This window comes from Phasianus colchicus, chromosome 16 (assembly GCF_987193195.1).
Source record: "Phasianus colchicus chromosome 16, bPhaCol1.hap1.1, whole genome shotgun sequence".
NCBI classification, from domain to species: Eukaryota; Metazoa; Chordata; class Aves; order Galliformes; family Phasianidae; genus Phasianus; species Phasianus colchicus.
In genome coordinates, this window is record NC_143451.1 from 11,828,916 (window position 1) to 11,847,528 (window position 18,613).

The following is an 18,613-nucleotide window of genomic DNA, read 5'->3' on the forward strand; positions in this document are numbered from 1 at the left end:
CAGCCCCACCAGCTCATGGCCCCACTCACACAGAGCAGGAGTTTTTGTGCTGAACGGAAAACCCTTGACGCTGCCCCACTGATGTTTATAGAAAGTAGCAGGTATCGCTCCTTCCTTCCCCTCCAGCTGCTGCTTCTGCAGAACCGTCCCCAGGGCTGAGCTGAGTCACCACCACGTGCTGCAGTGCTGTGGGAAACGGGGAGAAACTGGAAGAAATCAATGCTCCACCAATAGAAAAAGGGGAAAAGAGCAGCTGCCCAGCCTGGTTTGCTGTTTCTAAAGAGACCCCACGGAGTGTGGGGGCACCCCTGGGTGGGAGCATCGCTCCTCCCCGCCTGCAGTGCGCACTGTGCCATCCTTCTGGCTGCACAGCCCCGTGCTCACATCGCTGCTCCTTTCCTCTGCAAAGCTTGGGAAAGCAACAACACAGTGCCAGCTGGCCCATCCCAGGGTGTCCGTTTTGCTCAGCAGAAGAACTGTGGAATCACAGAACATCCCGAGCTGGAAGGAACCCACGCAGATCATGGAGTCCAACTCCTGCTCCACAAAGCACCACCCAAACCCAAACCTGATGTCTGAGGGCAGTGCCCTGATGCCCCCTGAGCTCCAGCAGTGTGGGGCTGAGCCCATCACCCTGGGAGCTGTTCCATGCCCCCGCCCTCTGGCACAGAGCCTCCTGTCACCCCCAACCCAGCCCTGACACAGCTCTGCGCCATTCCCTCCGGTGGAAGAGCTCCCATGAAGACAGATGGGTGATGCCAGGGCTGCAGATCTGCATACCCCATGGGACCTCTCCCTGCTGTGAGGTCCAGGACATCCCCATTCTGTACCTCCCCCCATCCCTGAGCCCCCAGCAGCTCAAGGAGCCAATGTACTGCGCTGTGCGCGTGGCCAATTTGCATTGAAGGGATAAGGGGAAGCCCCAGGAAACACATGGCCCAGGCATTAATCAAATCTACCTCTAATTATAAACCTGCAGAGTAGTGCGCAGGGCTGGAGCTGGCAGCACGATGGCAGCAGCCGGGAGACAATAGGCACTGCAGGAGAGCTGAGTGTGAGTTACCCTCAGGTGGGGCTGCTGGCCTGGGGGCTGCATTTGCAGGGGCTGGAAGGGAGAGGGGAGCACCGTGGGGCAGTGGGGATGGTTGGTGCTGTGGGGCTGGAATGGTTGCATGATGCTTTGGTTGGAGGTTGGGCGCTGGGCCCTGGGTGGGTGCAGGGGGATGCATGGCCTGGCTTTGCAGGACAGCGCTCAGCTCGCCTCCATCCATGGGAGACGTCACCTGGGGGACAAAAAGTCCTGAAAGTGCATTGGAGGAGAGTGCAGGCCTGAGACACGCTGCGCTGCAGACATTGCTGTCAGCCAGCTCATAGCAACGTGGATGGAACAACCGGGACTACAGGGGCTGTATCTCACTGCAGAGACACAGACCCCTCCCGGAGCACAGGAGTATTTCTATAATGAAATCAAACTGTGCCTCCATGAAGGCAGCAGCCCTGGCAGAGGTACTGCACAGATTTCGGCGCTGCATGTCAGAGCCTCAAACATTTCAGCTCCCCATATCCAGAGCAGCCAACCCACAGGAAACAGCTGTGGCTCCACAGTGGGATGTGGGTGCCCACATCAGCAAACGGCTGCTAAGAATGAAACCCTTACAGAGCCAGCATCCTTTAAATTTTCATCCATCCCGAGCTTTTCTGCTGCTCCCACCAATGTCTCCGTCAGCATCGCATCCCTTTGCTCTCCCCAGCCCCGAGCACAGCCACAGAGAGGGGAACAGCAGAAGCACTCCCACTTTTGGGGCCCCCGTGTGCTGCTGAGAGCTGCCCCCGAGGGACGCCACTCTTTCTGCTGCTTAGGAAAATGCGACACATCAGAAGTGGGTTTCGGTATGATGCTGACACACCGAAGTGAGATGTCAGAAATCGTGTGCAGGGCTGCAGGAACAGCCCCAGGGCCGCAGAGGAATTCAGAATGTTCTAGACTTACAAACCCATTCAGCAGTCGGTACTGATGGTCACTATGGCTGTCCTCCTGCACAGGTCTCAGCGCAGGGCGCACCGACCCCGCACACATTTCCCTCACCTCTCACAGCCATGGATGGGACGTGCCTGGGAAGAACCACCATGAACAACTGCACCAACCAGCAGTACTGGGACAGCCTCCTGTGCCTGTGCATCCCCTGCAGCCTCATGTGCGGGCGCTCGGCTGTACGGAGGTGCACGGCGCTGTGCGGTGAGTGGGGTATTGAATCCCAACCCCAAAGTGCTGGGGGACACAGCAGTGGGCTCTGACAGTGGGCTCTGGCAGCAGCTCGGTGCAGTACGGCACTGCTGTCCGTGTCATTGTGTGCTGGAGAGTTGGGTGGAGTGGAACCCCATGAGGTTCAATGAGGACAAGCGCTGAGCCCTGTAAGCTGGGGAGGGATAACTGCACACATCAGTACTGGTTGGGGCTGAGCTGCTGGGAAGGGCTCTGCGGAGAAGAGCTGAGTGTCTTTGTGGCCAGCAGGGTGACCAGCGGTTGACCAACAGCCAGAAGGGTGCCCTGGTGGCCCAGAAGGCCAATGGTTCCCTGCAGTGCGTTGCAGTGAGGCCAGCAGGTGAGGGAGGTGCTCCTCCCCTCTGCTCTGCCCTGGGGAGGCTGCATCTACAGCCCAGGGCTGGGATCCCAGCCCCAGCAGACAGGGAACTGCTGGAGAGAGCCCAGCAGGGGCTGCAGGGATGGCGGGGGGCTGGAACACCTCCTGATGGGAAAGGCTGAGAGCCCTGGGCTGTGAAGGCTGAGAGGGATCTGATCAGTGCTGACCAATATCTAAAGGGCAGAAGTCAAGGGGACAGGGCCTTCCAATCCCAATTCTGTGATGTCCCTGCACTACTCCTTCCTGGGGTCTGACGGAGCCTTTCTGGAGCTGCATTAACACCAATAACCCACAGTTGTCACCTGACGAAGGGACACGTCAGGTGCAGCTTATGTGTGTAGTGACAAACTCAAGTAGGAGGTGTGCAAAGCTGCACTGTGAGCTCTGCATGGCAGGGGAGGGGAGCAGAGCCACACTGCCCCCAAACCCTGCATACAAACCCACGTGCGTGGCCCCATCCCTCCCCAGTGGGTCATGGATGTGCTCAGAGTGAGCTCTGCTCCTCTCCTTCCCTTCCTGCAGAGTCTGCAGTCTGTAACAGGAGAGCTGGCTTCTACTACGACGAGCTGGTGAAAAAATGCATCAACTGCAGCACAGTGTGTGGGCAGCACCCCAAGCAGTGCGATGCAGCATGTGGAGGTAAGCTGGGGGATGAGGGGTGGAAGAGGTGCAAAGTTTATGGGATGGAAGCTCAGGAAGAGGCAGCAAGCACAGCTCCTTTGTCCTGATATGGGGTGTGGCTGCAGTCCATGCAGCTGTTGCATTTCCCACCTGGGTGAGCTGCAAGGCCCACACTGGGGTTGAGAAGATCTCCTTTGCCAGCCCTGAGAAATGCAAGCTGCAGGGCTGCTTCCAGCTTCTCCCCAAGCAAAGTTCATGCACGCAGTTAGCATCCTTTCCCTATCAGAAAGCTGATAGCGTGAGCAACACGGCAGAAAGGTTTCACAGAATCTGAGAATGCTTTGAATTGGAAGAAAACTTACAGATCAGAGAATCATAAGATGACTTGGGTTGGAAAGGTGGTCCCTAAAGATCAGAGAACGGTTGGGTTGGAAGGGACCACGCAGCCCCAGCCCTGCTGTGGGCTGGCTGCCCCCCATCTCAGGCCACTCAGGGCCCATCCGTGGCCTCGGGCACCTCCAGGGATGGGGCACCCACTGCTCTGGGCACTGTGCTCAGTGCCTCTCTGCCCTCTGCTCTCTGTCTGCCCCTCAGGATCTCTGCTCGCCAGCCGCTCCCCGCCAGCCGCCCTGATCTCAGCATCACCTCCTGCAGCTGCACTGGAGCAGAAGCTGTGTGTGGAGCAGGAGCCGTGGCTGGTGGTGTACCTACTGCTGGGGCTCTGCCTCTGTGCCCTCGTCTGCTCCCTGGTGCTGGGCTGGACACACCTGCGGAGGAAGGGGGAGGTGGGCTCCTGTCAGGCCAGCACTGGGACCTGCCACTGCCGGGAGGACCCTGCCAAAGGTGAGTGCTGGGGGCACTGGGAGGGGATGGGCAGCCGGGTTTGGGTGTCACCTGAAAGCAGAGCCACACTGCGCACAGGGCTGCGAGGGAACAAACCCAGCAACGGGCCGCACAGCCTGGGAAGGAGCAGGGCTTTGAGGATGTTGTGGTATTCAGCCTTTGCTTTTAAGGGCAGCTGAGAGCTGAAAAGGGATTTACCGTCTGCTTTTGAATACCCCGTGCTCAACCTTGGTTGTCAGAGCTCGGATAACAGGGCGGAGCACTTCACCAGCCCATGCAGCGCTGTGTGGCTCTCGAGCCAGCAGCCCCTGTGTCTTGTACAGCACTGCACCACTGCATTTGCACGTGGTGCAAAAGGAGCACTTAAGAACAGATGACTGACATATAACATTATAAGTGTTACAGGTGCTTTAGCCCTACACCTGCAGCCTTCCTGCCCTAGGCACTTTCCCATTTACCCCTCTGCTCTTGGGGCAGCAGGACACACACAGATGATGCATTTCAAGCACAGCAGCAGTGCATGTAATTACACTTCCAGCACTGCCTTCTTGCAGGCTGTGGTGCAGCTCTGCAGAGTGTTTCATGGCTCTATCTGCAGATCACCTGGTGGAAGCAGGCAGCGTCGGTGAGGGATCCACAGGCAGCAAAGTCTCAGAGCCGGTGGAAACCTGCGGCTTCTGCTTCCCCGGCCATGGCTCCGCTGTGCAGGAGACCAAAGTGTGCCACAGCCCCTCCTGCCACGCAGGGGAACGAGCTGCAGCCTCTCACGCTGGGATATGCAGCATGGGCAGTGCCGGGGCGATCCCCAGCCCCAACGATGGCCACTTCAAAATCATATGTTCCCCTTCACAAGAGAAGACACCCATGGTGTGACTGCGGGGAGCGCTCCCGAACGGGGCCGGAAAGGAGGGCTGCTCCCCGTGCTGCTGGACCACAGCTGCTTCACCCTCTGCCTCCAGTACCCACCTCCACCAGGACAGGTGGACAAAGCACAGCCTCTGCACAAGGGCTGTAGACTGCAGACTGTTCTCTTCCACTCACCCAAATTCCCGGTTAGCAGTGACTCCATCCTCCTGCCCGACCTCTGCGGGCACCTCTGTGCATCCCGGTGGTTGGGGCTGACGTCCCACAGGGGCTGCTCATCCCGGTTCCTCCATCAGCATCACTTTGCCTCCGCCGAAGGAAACGATGTGCACCCATTGCCGCTGCCACACTCTCATCTTTCACCTTTAACAGAGCCTTCTTCACACACAAGAACAGAGGAGCTGTGCTGGGCACCAGCATCGCTGCTGGAATGGGGTTCTGATGTGAAAAGCCATCCCAGGCTGAGAAGTTTCTGAAGTGCTCCGAGTTTTGGTGTGCTGCTGGTGGGGCTGTCTGACAGGGCTGGGAACGGTGGTGCTTGAAAGCTGCTATGGAAAACTGTGGGTTCAGTGCGTGTAACTTTAAGTTCTCACTATAGGAGGGTGCGGGGCTTTTGCTTGGTGAGGAATGACTCTCAAGAGGAGATTCAAAGCCTTGAGTTTCTCAGACCAGAGCTTGAGACTTGAAAGAATACATGGGAGTGTCATCAGGTGCACGAATTGGTGATGGGAAAATAAACAGCTGGAGAAACCGTGAGCAGATACAGTCCTTCCCTGCTCTGCTATGCATTTCTGTCATGTCTCACCTCTAAGGCAGGCAGGCAGCACCAGGGTGAGCACAGCACAGCTGCTGCTGCGATGCACCCAGAGCACACGAGCACCAGGGCCACGAGGAACCCATCGTAAGTGGAATGAGCAATAGGAGGCCGAAGGTGCAGCGACAGCCTCTCTTTGCCTCATGGCTGGTAAGCAGGGCAAAGCTTGAGTTCATCTCCAGGAACCAACGCGGCACTTCTTGGTCTCCTCCTTTTTGAGGGTGGGATGAGAACTGCGTGGTGCTGCATTTACAGCCTGGTTCTCCCACCCTGACAGACGTGGTGCTTCCACAGCCCCAAACCCACCTCAGCCTCCCAGCAACCCCTGCAGCCTCTGCTCTCGCTCAGCCTCAGCTCTGCTTCTATTCTTATCCATCCTCAATTCTTCCTTGGTTCCCCCCTCCCCCCAAATCCTTCAGCCTTTTCTGTTCAAACTAAAGCCTTCCTCAGCCCCCAGCTCCCTTCCAACCTTGCACAGCACTTCTGCCTGTGTTAGCACTCAGCCTCAGCTCTTGCTCTGCCTCCATCAGCCCCTCACATCCTCTTCATTGACCCAAAGCTCCTCAGTCCCCACTCGTGGTGAGCTCCTCACTTCCCCCATTGGGCACTGCTCAGACTCTGCACCACTTCAGCTTCCCCTTTTTGAGCCTCAGCTGGTGCTCAGCCCCCAGCCTCCTTTCCCAGCCCTCCTCCAGCCCCAGCTCGATGGATGAGGGCAGCAGCCCCTGAGCCATCTATGCCCCAGGAAGCAGGGAACGCACACACCCACAGCCAGCTCCTTCCTTCCAGCCCTGATAAGCAGGAGGGGAACATTCCTCACCATCAGACGTGGCCTCCCCACCTGGAAACATAAATACAGTTATCAGCAAAGGTAACAGGGAGCGACTTGGTCAAATCCGCAGTAAAAATATATGCAGGCTCCTAGATAGAGCAGTTAGGTGCTGGAGAATTGGGAGGAATCAACGGATCGTCACCACATTGGCAGCATTCCTCTATCAGCAGGGCACTGTAAATGGGACCAGCAGTCAAACCCTGGCACCAAGTGGGAATTACAGGCACTGACTCCGAGCCAGAGCATCCCGTGGGGGTTGAAGCAGCTCCTCACAGTGCTGCTTTTGCTCCAGTTTTCATCAGGTACCACCAGCATGGAAAGCTGACAGCCACGATCCAGCTGGCTTTGTGCTGCACGCTGTGTGTGAGCAGGAGATACACGTCAGCATTAGCAGCAATCTTTGCTTTCAGTCATCTCTTCTGCTGCTTCTCTGTAACAGAGCGAGCTTTCTGTGCCGATATAAAACCTCACCTCAGCACAAAGCATTCAGCCCCAATGCCACAGCAGGGCTGACGGCTGCAGCAGTGGGCAGCACTTGGGGGGCAATGTGGGAGCAGCACCGTGCTGCACGGCCAGCGGGCTCCTAAAGGTGATGTTCAGAGCTCTGCAGAGAAACCTCCCCGTTCTGTAGTGGATAAGCCCTGTGGCTGCTCCTCAGTGTTTGAGGCAAAGGCTGTGTTTGGGAGAGCCATAAGGAGGGGTTGTGCTGCTTGTACAGCAGCGGCTGTTCTTCCATTTTTAGCAGGGAGGAAAATGCTCTCTGCTTCCCCGGCAACCTGTGCTGATTTACTGCTGGAAGCAAAAGGGTACAACCCAAAGAGGGACTTGGGGAGAGAGAACAGCATTTAATACAGAGGAGTTGTGCTCCTGAAACCAAAACAGAGCCCTGAAACCTCCTTCACTCCCCATCTCCCACTGAAAGCCACCTGCGCTGGTGCAGAGCTCCCAGCAGCTGAGGGAGGTTGGGGAGGGAGGGGAGAGGGGGGGAAATCAGGCTGACTTAGATAGCTGGCCTCATCCCTACGCAGCCTGTTTCCAAAGGGTGGATGGAGAGCCCCCGTGAGCCCCAGCACAAGAGAGAAAGCAGCACTCGGGCACAGCCGCGCGGTGGCACTGCTCCTCCGGCAGCAGAGCAGGCGGGGATGCGGCTGCAGCCACGGGAATAATGAAGGGCTGCTCCTCGGCTCCCTCTGCAAGCTTGCTGCATTATTAAAAGCAGAAACGTCGCCGAGCATCTGCACGGTGCTGTGCCCAGCTCAGGGAGGGAGGGAGGCCCCCCCGTTCTGCGGGTTGCACCATTCATCTGCATTTCTCCAGCCATTTTTCATCGGTGACAAGAGCACGCGGGTTACATCTTGCAGCACCCGATTACGAGCCAGCCTTATTTCGAGCATGCCGATAGGAGATGGGTTACGAAACCAGCACACGCCATCGCTGCCGTAGCAATCAGTGCTCCCACACGGGCTGCTCACTGTGCTGCTATTCAGGGAGCTTCAATGAGCGGCTGCTTCTCCCTTCCCTCCTGCAAGCTGTCGCAGCAATCTCGCGCTGTACCGAAGCACTCCGTGCTCTCTGGTCTGCGTACAGTTCAGTTGCAGTTCCACCATCCTTTTGTGTAGCTTTTCTCTCTTGTCAGATGCTCATTGAATAAAACAAAGTGGGCTTCACTGATTCTCCTCCGATGCCTGCTGCTCTGCTGCCCGCCTTGCACCCCTCACGCAGGTCAGACACCCAGAGCCATTTCTGGAGCACCAGATCTAAAAGATGAAACACATCCACGTTTGTAACTGCTGCACTTAAGTCAAGCATTGGCTGCTTGGACACACGCACAGGGCTCGGGGTTGTTTCGGTGGGGCCCTCACACCAATGGATGCAGTGCCTGACCCTCAGTGCAGCTCTCTCCAGGCTCCATAAGGAAGAGAGAGCAACGCTATTTTTGCTCTTTTTAGCTCTGCGTTCTGAATGGTTTCTCTCATGGGCTGCAATTCAATCCGCAGCCTGGCCTCCTGGGAGCAAGACAGAGCACACCAGCACTCACTGCTGCTATCCAGACGGGCCAACGAGCCGCTTTAAATGGGAGAGAAAAGGGAACAAAACTGCATTTGTGACAAAGCAAAAGCAAGCTGGTGCACCAGCTGCTATGAGCTAAGGGCACAGACAGGGAGGCTGCAAAGAGAAGAGCACGCGAGGAGTTAATACATTTGGGAGGGTACAAGGAACCAATACCAGCCTAGCACATACCAGGAAAACGTGTTGTTTACTTAAAAACCCAGTGCACTGCAGAAGTGCTCAATAGCAGCAGATCTATCGCTCACTGCTGCCCCCAGCAGCAACCATTTCCAACAGATGGTACATTTGTCAATACCGAGCTTCTTTCAAGTATCACACAGATAAACGCCTTTGGAAAGCAACAGGGAAAAAAAAAAACAAAACAAAACAAAACCAAAAATGCATCAACCAAAACCAGCAATAACAAAACAAGTGATTTTGAGAAATTCAAGCATCCACAACATTTAAAAAAAAGAACCCAGACCACTCTTACAGTATAAACACACCAATTCAGTCATTTTTACTGATGGTTGCATTTATGAATTTCATTCTTGTGAAAAAAAAAAAAAAAAAGGGAATAAAAGGAAAAAAATTAAGAAAATAGCTATTTATAGAAAACAAAACAAAGGGCTCAAACAGAAATGAATCTGTGCTGATGCTTTGGATGAGCAGTCCGATGGCATTGAACATTACCTGTGCAAGCAGGCATGCTTGGAAACCTGTCTGTACTGTAGCTTCAGTTCCACAATTCAGGATTTCTTTTGTTGGTGGAAAAAAAAGAGCCTAATAGTTTCATACTGTATTTATTTAATAACTAAAATTCACAAATAAAAAGATACTTGCAAAGTCCTTTAGTTGTGTCATTCCCTCCTCCTCCACTCTACTGCTTTCAGATCCATATGCATAAAAAATGGGCTTGGATTTTTTTTTTTTTTTTAATTTTAACTGTTATATGATTGGTCGTTGGAGCTGAAGCACCAATGGAGAAGATGCTTTATGGAGATGAGAGTACACCCCCTCGCCTTCCCACACACGTTTTGGAGGAACATAGGAGATGTACCAGTGCCCGGACTCCTCTGCTCCCATTTCCCCCACCCAGAGCATTCCTTTCATTGTGTATTTCCTCTGATAAGTGACTGACTGCAGCCTCCTTTTTCCCCCTTTCTGTCCTTGCGGGACCGCATACACGTTGGACATTGTTCATTTCTCACTCCGCCAGGCTTGGAGCCAGTGTCAAGTAGGTCCTGTTACAGCTCAGTGCTAGTTGTTTTTTAATGGGTCTTTTTATTTCAGGTAGGTTTGTGTGTCGATTCAGAAGGCTTGCTTATTTTCTTCCTTGTTTATATCTGACAAGCTGCTGGATAAGGCTATTCATACTCCAGGAACTGTTTGTGATAGAACAGCAAATATCTGCAAGAAAGCAGAGGTACAATTTCAGCTTTGTGCCGCTCATTGTAGCAGATCAGTATTTCCATGGATGCAACTGTGAAGAATGAGAGCTATTAATGTTGTTATTCTTTTCAAATTGAAGCAATTCCAGGGATATGCCAGCTCCCCACAGGAGAAGGCAGCTGAAACAATTCCACCAGTGACTCAGGAAAGGGAACATTTGTCCATCAGTCAAACCCTTGTGCTGTTTGAACCTTAACTTTAGAACCTGGAAGCTCTGGAAGATGGGACAGTGTTGATGCTTATCCATCTAACACATCATGGCACAACATATAATTGCAGTGCTTTAAGATGCAACTGTTCCTTCAGACTCCCATAATCAGAGCATCAGACATTAGGATACCACAAACTGCCTGCCATTTATCTGACAAACAGAATGAACCAGGCATGTGGGTGAAAACTCACGTGTCCCAACCAAACATGACTCATGTATGTCTCAATCTGTACTCAAATCTGGTGTTTTAGCAGGACAGAATTCTTCCTGTCCTTAATTACTGTAGGGTACTGCTATGTAACAGAACACAGCCCTCGGGCAGGTATGCTAGCAGGTAGCACACTGATCTCAGTGCTCTCTTTGCACACCAGACACTGACAGGCTCACTACATAACTTGCCTGAAATGCTTCAAAGCAATTTGTGGACTTTCCAATTAGTACTGTTCCGTGTCCAGTCCTATGGAGCTCCCTTTGCACATGCAGGTCTATTCAGTGTCAGCCCTCATCTGGACAGGGGAAACGGATCAGAGACCAAACCAGCTCGTAATGAGCCAGATGTGCAGTGGTTGTGTTGTAGATCCTCTTCTCACTGCCTGTGGCAGCTCCCTCCAGAGATGTATCCCATCCCAGGGACAAAGCTAGCCCCTCGTTATTCAATAGAGACAAACTGTTTCTTCTACTGACCTCAAAGCACAAGTTAACATTACATGATTTGACCAAAGCAAAATTCAGATATCACAGGAGACTTTTTTTTTTTTTTTTAACTTCCCAGTTGAAGTTCAGAAAAGGAAAACAGGAAAATCTGTCTAAAAAATTGCAAGCTGAACATCTGTGTCTGCAAGAATTAACATAAATGTCATGAATAATTAAAACAAAACCCAAACAGGCTTATCTCTCCTGTAGCAAGCCCACGGTTGAAAATGCCAAAATGAAGACTTCACTTTTTAAGTTAACCTTATTCTTGAAATATATCCCAATCCCCAGTGATTCCCTCAGATCATCAAATCACAAAATATCCTGAGTTGGAAGGGATTCACAAGGATCATGGCCAACTCCTTTGGGCTCTCTAATAGTTTTATGTCCTTCTTACACTGTGGCACCACAAACTGCGCACAGTTCACTTACCCTTCACTGTCTAGTACATCCTTAATGCTAGCCTTGGTGATAATGGCATCATCACACTTGAACCACTGGTCCTTGTGCTGCCGGATGAAGCTGGTATAGTGCCCACTCTCCAAGGTTCCCTGGTGATTAACTACTGCAAACAAGGAATACCTGGAACAGAAAAGAGTCAGTCAATACAAGGATCAAAGGGGCAAAAATAACTGACATTTTAAAGAGGCAAAAGCTTACGTTCATTAATACATACAGAAATAGTAAAGGATCAGATCCATCAATAAAACACCAGCTCTTAACGTTAACTGGGAAGAGGCTATCCCTGCCCAGGGAAAGGGAACATTTTTCTTCCTTCTCCTACTGCAGCATTCCCTTCTGATGACAGCCATCAGCTTCACCAATACAAGCTACTGAAGATTTTTCTTCTAAAATAGGTGAAAGTTGATGCATCCCCACAGAGGACCACTATTTAGTCACCTACTTTCTTCTACTGAACTAGTTAATTCAAGTGAGCCAGAAAAAATACTCGAGGGGTACGAGAGGAGGTAGTCTTCAGTTTAGCCAATCTTAAGATATTTCCAGTGATAAATTGCTACACTTATTAATTATCCTTACTTTGGAAAGTCTGCACCTATTTTGAAATATCAGATACTATATTATGTTCAGCCTCTACTTTCACCTTCCAGATGCTCCTGTGCATTTGTTCGCTAGCCTGAAAACCAGCAGACATATGTCTCAAAGAAAGGCACTGACACTGATCAGGCTGCCTTTAACTTCTTTGCTCTAAGATTTTGCTCCCTGCCATAAATATACTTGTGGCTTTTTCTGGAACGTTCTCCAATCTTTACCTTTTTCTTACAATGCTATCCCTCCAACCTACAAACAAACACAGCTGCACAATGGTAAAATAAGCTCACTAATCTCCCTTGATACTGTCCTACTTATCTTCAAAATCTACAGAGCTCTTTTGACAGCAGTGCTGCAGCACGGCTCCTACTCCAGCTGAGTGCCCACAGAGCCACAGATGTCTCTGTGTCATCCTCTTCTGAGATGAGTCCTTCATCTCCCCTGCATGGAGGATTCTAGGACTGCAACAGCACTTCACAGGTACGCAGCACGCTCAGCAACTCACACCTCTGCTGTTACCTAATCACCTTATCATCTTCTTCATTAACAACTTCTTCAACCTACATCATGTGCAGTCCTCAACAGTGATCAATTCTGTTTTCTTTCATGTATCTGATGAGTCAATTCCTTTAGGGCCACTTGGGGCACACGTGATTGGTATCTGCTTCTGTGACAACTGTGATAGACACAGTTAACTGCTGGTTTTTGTTAAAATCTACTGCATGATTCCAGTTTCTTAATGAAACTTTCAGTACCAAATGAAATCTGAGGAATTCACTGAGGAATTTAAATACACAACATCAGCACATGACTGCAGCAACGGAACCTGCAACCTTATTTTTAAAAAGTTTGTCTTAGAGTCTCTTTTTCCATATAGATAAGTCTACTGGTTTCAATTACTCTCCTCAAATTCTTTAGCAAGTCCTGAATCAGCCACTTTGTTACTCTGACTAGAATCCAGCCTGATTACTGAAGTCATCAGAGCTTACTTTCAGCCCTCTGGGACTTGTTTTTGTTAGTGCAACAGAAACAGGAACATCTAAAGGCAACACGCAGCCCTTTGGGTATCAGAACCATAACTGCTAATTTTGTCCACAAATCAATTACTGGGTTCCCATCTTCAGATCAGTAAATTAGCTGTCACAAACCCACGGAAGGGAATGCAATCATGGCAAACCAAGCTTTATTTTGCAACACTTCCGACTTACTGTGCTGTCAAACGCGGTAACGCGCTCTGCGCTGCAGGACATGCAGCAGGCTGTGCATCTCCTCCTAGAAGCCAACTACACCCTTCACAGTAGGAGTCATGGAATGTACCACTTACTTATTATCATTGTTTAGACTATCCGTCGGCTGCTGGTACTGCCCGTTCATTCTGCTCTCTTTACTGCAACACACACACAAAAATTCAGTCACTTAAAGCAGTGGCTTCCCAAACCCAGGAAATAGGTTTTACATGACACAGCCTGTCTGCTCAATCCAGGTCCTAATTCGAAAGCACAGTGCTGCTTAGCAGCAGAGAAGGGCTGCTGATTAGGATGCTAAAGGTGCTTTATTTGTTCTCGCAGCAACATTACATAGGAAGCACCAGTCAAGGCTTTGGTGCTGCAAATACAGACCTGTTTACGTCAAATGTCCTATCCAAAAAGCTTTAAAAAAGGTTAAGAAACAATTTGTATTTTACACCTGCTAAAATATCTAATTACAACAATCCCTTATTCTCTGATGGGTCAATCATCCTGGCTCTGACTTGTAAATTCATTTTGTGTTTTGACAGCAGCAATAGGATTATGCTGTTGATTTCATAGGCGATGAAATTCAGATTACTGAGCTATGCCTCGTGATTATCCCCTCTATATTCCACTATGCTTGATAACTTTCATCAGCAGAGCCTGTTCTATCCATAGAGAATTCACCACAGAGGAACAGAAAAGTCTCCAAATCTCCAGAAGGTACTGGAACAAACCATATATTCTTAATATAACAGCATTTAACAGAGCTTCAGGGCTCTCCTTTCTCTCCTAGAAGAAGGATCTATTTTTCTTCAGGGAAAAAGTCTGAAATTACTATAAACATTTCAGTATCAAATAGATATTGTATTCAGAGACGTCATGTTTTGGGGCTTTCTGCATTGCTTCAGATATAAATTAAATCTAAACGTAGTCTTGTGTATTTGAAGGGAATACCTGATAAATACTCATTAGTTGAACTGATTAAATTTCTTCCTTATGGAAGGAAAAACGTTACAGTTTTGTTCAATATAAACATTATGTCCACTTGGGAGGTGGGAGAAGCCTTCCTGTTTGTTTAACTACACATTAGAAACACCTGTTTCAACCTGAACCATGTGCTTTTCTTGAAGCCTTCTAAAAAAAAAAAAATTGAAGGTACAAACCAACCAGGCTTGCATGTGCACAGTAATAGAGGAAAGATTTTTATAGCCTCAGAGATGTCCAGCGGGGCACTGGGTTACATCTAGACTGCAGAGCACCAACTGGGACATGAGATGACTGCTAGGTGGGCTCTCAGGTCATGGAGACCAGAGACCAGAACTTAAAAGTCTGAAACAACAATGAATCTAAATCTACAAATTTAATATGCAAGTGAAAACATAACATGTGTTAATTAAAAAAAAAAAAAAAAAGTTGAAATATTAAGTCCTTTCTGGCACACAAAATAGTTTATCTAAAATGAGCTTAGGAAAGATATACATTTCAGGAAGAAGCTTACAGTGGAAGTACCATTATACATACTGCTCTATAAGCTCGATTCAAGGATGGTTCATGATGCACGTGTATGGAACTGGTAAGGTTTCACGCAGGTCTTTGGGGGATTTAGACCTTGGTACATACCTGGAAGCCATGAATGGTGTCATGTCCAGCTCCAGTGGAAATGAGACATACGTAGTGATCTTTCGCCTCAGTTTGGCTGAGTGTTCAAACCGCTGGGGACAAAGTGGAAGAATTGTTTTTTCTTTTGAGATAGACAAAGCCTCTCTATTACAAATGTCCTAAGCTTAGGTACAGTTACACAAAAGCATATCAGCAGTCAGCAGCTAGGGACACCCCAGATTTTTTCTACCAACTGGATGGACAGGGATCCCCCAGGTAAATGCTAAAACATGTTCTACTAGGAAAATAAGTCACTACTTGCGGAAGGAAAATAAAACAGTATTTATTTGATTGTTTATCTTAGCGTGTATCCACACAAATTCATTTTCAACCGATGTTCAAAAATACACTGAAAAGACAGCAAACACAGCCTTTAAGCAGAACAGTGTTCAGTTCTACTATGCACTGCTCAAATACGCTGCAGCTGCTGCCTACTTCAGCATACAAAACTAGTGACAGTAAAAGCTTGCTATCAGATTCACACATTCAATCCACCCATCCAATCATCTCAAATAACACAAGTCAAGCCTGCACAGGAATATCAATTCAAATTAAGGCAAAAATGGAATATGGTCATAAAAGAGCCCTGTCCCTCAGCCAAAAGCAGCCTGCAGTACCCACCGCCCTTTCTTCATCTTGTCGATTGAACATTAAATAGAAATGGGAACAAATAACAGAAAGACATGAATGAGTTTCTATTTAAAGGCAGCTTCCCTATCCATTTCTCAGAAATTCTGCTCTATTTACACTTCTAGTTAATTATTTTCCAATTGTGGTGCCATAACAATTCCCTAGCAACAGATCCAGACGTGAAAAGCGAAGACTTCCAGAATTCTTATCTTTTGTGTTTCTCTTTTGCTTCAAAACATGAAATGAAATTTACATTTGGGATGCAAACACAATCGCTCAGAAAGAATAATTTATTTTCAAAAATATCTTCAGCCATTCTGCTTAAGACTGAAGGGGGTTCAGCATATTGATACTATCTAGTCCAAAGGGCAGAATCACCTACACATCTTGCCCATCACTTTGCATTAAAGAAAAAAAAGGAAAAAAAAGGGAAAAAAAAAAAAAAAGAGAGAAGAGAAAAAAGGGAAGAAAAACCCCAAACCCCAAAACTCTCAAACAAACAAACAAAAAAAAACAAAATCAAAAGCCAAGCAGCCAGCTAAAAACTCTTAAAACCTCAAGCCAGCCGTACAGGAACTGCCTTCAGGAAGAACAGAAAAACAAAGGAACACTGTGACTGTTCCATTCAGGGTACTAATTTGGCTTCTCACTTTGTGTATTGCCTTGGTTAACATGGAAGATGTAACTGAGGGAATGCTGGTATTTATGAGGATGACCACCTGAAGGCATGACTGTCCCAAACAGTCTTAAAAGACCAGTAAGTTACACAAGTGGGAATTCTTCCCACCTGCGCTACCCTTTCTCTACTGGAAAGCAGAATCAAGCTCTTCTCATGAATGCAGACCTTCCTGGGGCATCTCATGTTTTCATTTACAAGCTTCTATATGAATGAGCCAAAATTTGAAAATAAATTTTAAATTGCAGCTACGCTGGATACGGAGTTGTTATGATATTCAGCAGTTCCAAGCTACAATCATTTCTTGAATACAATTTGTGAGTTGCTCAGTGCTACAATGACACCGTAGTTACACAGAATATTAGATTTTCCAGTATGAATGTACAGACCTAGTTTAGAGATTGCTGGAAAATGAACCTGAAGAAACATCGCTTGCTACAGCAAAACCCTACATTTACTTTGCCATGACAAGTATGTGATAAAGACCTATTTCCAAAACTGTTGAAGCTCCTCACATGTTTCACTGAGGTTTAAAGCCTAGAAATCATCTAAAAGTTTATTAGCCACAAGAAGCATATGGAAAAAGGTTGGAAAGTGAAGGAACAGAAGCCTTCACTGGTACACAGCACAGAAGCTGCTGTTCCAAAATGTTTCCAGTTGCCATGGCCAGGGGTAAAATACTGCTTTCCTTTATGTAGCTTACTCGATACTACTATCACCAGATAGGCAGTTGCTAGAGCTGAGGACAGTGACCATCAGTTGCTGCCTAGCAATGATGGGACTCTGTCATTCCGTCCCAGGAGACGCTCGAGACCTGAGGTCTGCATCTGAAAAGCTCACGCAGATCAAAGATGCAATTACATGATGGCTGCTCCCATACAGGCCCACGGCATCGCTTTCAAGGACCCTTTGCTTGCTGATGCAGAATGACAGTCATCCTCTATGATAGATGCTTACTTTGCACCACAGTCATGCTCTTTTTATTTAAGACATAAATCACATAGGACTTAACAAGCTGAGGGCACCAACTATGACATATCTCCCATCTGACATAATTTGGATTGGAAATACTGAAGAGTAATCTTCAGTGAATTAGTTGGGAAGATAAAAGAATTCTTCCTCACTGCAACCTCTGCATGCTTTCCCCTCAGCACAGAGCTTTCTCTGAGGCATCCTTCAAGTAGAAGCATAAAAATGTTACTGCACAGAATGAATAAGCATTACTGAAGACTGGTTTTTAGGCTGGTTCAGGTATCATACTAGCCCTTCCACTTCAGTTCTAGATTCTTGTTAAGTTCCCAGAGATGTACTGCAAAGCTACGTTACAGGTAATATAATGTTATCTTAATAGAACATCTAGCTGGGCATGCAACTTGTTCTTCATATTGATCGATATAATAAAAGAAGAGCCAGTCAAAGATAAATTCCTGGACTCATCTTCTATCTCACCCTCTGAAAGAGGAATAAACACCCTGAGCAATGTCTGCCCCCTGTGAACTTACTTTGAGATGAAAACAGGCCACAATGGGTAATTTCTTCATAGTGAGTTGTTTGGTAGATTCCTGGTAGCTATGGCAACCACTACATTTGATTTTGGCACTGCTTCCTAGATGTTCTGGCCTTGTAAACCTGAAAAATACATTAAAAAGCAAAAGGATGCACAATATGATCAGACTTTTTCACACATGCTGAAATCACTTTTCACTTTTACTTGCGTCTTCCAGCACCTCAACAGAAGCCTTTCATGGCTTTTAAGTGACATTTTGGGGAAAGAATTTAAAAAAAACCACACCATCCGCATTCCACAGTATTGGAGGTATTCACATTAAGTGCTACAGTTCAGATGCCCCAACTGGACATTAATCATTGCTCTACTTGGGCAGACTGCACTGAAGTGCATCAGCAACTAAGAAAGGAGCTAAATGTTCATTCACCTCCTTCAACACGACAGCTAATTTTCGGATGGACAGCAAAGGTCTTCTGCTTTCAAAACCAAAAAACAATGATTTGGAAATTCTGAAGCAAAAAGACAGACTTCTGTGCTCAGCTGCAAACTGTTCTGCAGGACACTCTGTGCCTGTAGCCCTCCAGGGTAGGGTCAAAGCTCAGATGACATGGAGACATGCACTACTGTTTTCAACCATGTAAAGCCACACTGCCTGCAGGCAGTATAAAATTATCTTTTTGCATCACATGGCAACTGCATTTGATTGCTCATTGTTAGGCCCTCTGTTACTCTTCTGTTCCTTTCCCACTTTTCCTTGTGCATAACCTGAAATACGTATAACATGTTGTTTGGGGATTATGCCACGACAAAGCATCACTTACTCCCATTGTTCACTGCC

The 18,613-nt window shown here is 48.4% G+C and overlaps 2 protein-coding genes across 7 annotated transcripts in view; one reads left to right on the top strand and one right to left on the bottom strand.

Moving 5' to 3' along the window:
* Window positions 1–770: 770 nt before the first annotated feature.
* On the top strand, window positions 771–8,979 carry TNFRSF13B (TNF receptor superfamily member 13B). 4 transcript variants are annotated; one of them, XM_090151602.1, is made up of 6 exons: window positions 788–806; window positions 980–1,054; window positions 2,044–2,236; window positions 3,165–3,281; window positions 3,858–4,106; window positions 4,705–8,979. In XM_090151602.1, the coding sequence occupies exons 3-6, from the start codon at window positions 2,098–2,100 to the stop codon at window positions 4,977–4,979; spliced, it is 780 nt and encodes a 259-aa protein (XP_090007728.1). In that variant the 5' UTR covers window positions 788–806; window positions 980–1,054; window positions 2,044–2,097; the 3' UTR covers window positions 4,980–8,979. The 4 variants fall into 4 exon arrangements, with proteins under 4 accessions (XP_090007729.1, XP_090007728.1, XP_031462380.1 ...); XM_090151603.1 differs by having other exon boundaries at window positions 771–806; window positions 980–1,069; window positions 3,858–4,799; XM_031606520.2 differs by lacking the exon at window positions 788–806 and having other exon boundaries at window positions 969–1,054.
* Window positions 8,980–9,452: 473 nt separating this feature from the next.
* USP22 (ubiquitin specific peptidase 22) overlaps window positions 9,453–18,613 on the bottom strand; it is an 87,968-nt gene continuing 78,807 nt past the window's right edge. For all 3 annotated transcript variants that reach the window (XM_031606519.2, XM_031606517.2, XM_031606516.2), the window contains 5 exons: window positions 17,771–17,897; window positions 14,924–15,015; window positions 13,396–13,458; window positions 11,454–11,603; window positions 9,453–10,075 (listed from right to left, as the gene is read on the bottom strand). In XM_031606519.2, the coding sequence (XP_031462379.1) occupies window positions 10,033–10,075; window positions 11,454–11,603; window positions 13,396–13,458; window positions 14,924–15,015; window positions 17,771–17,897 (475 nt within the window). In that variant the 3' untranslated portion in view covers window positions 9,453–10,032. The remainder of the gene's footprint in view (window positions 10,076–11,453; window positions 11,604–13,395; window positions 13,459–14,923; window positions 15,016–17,770; window positions 17,898–18,613) is intronic.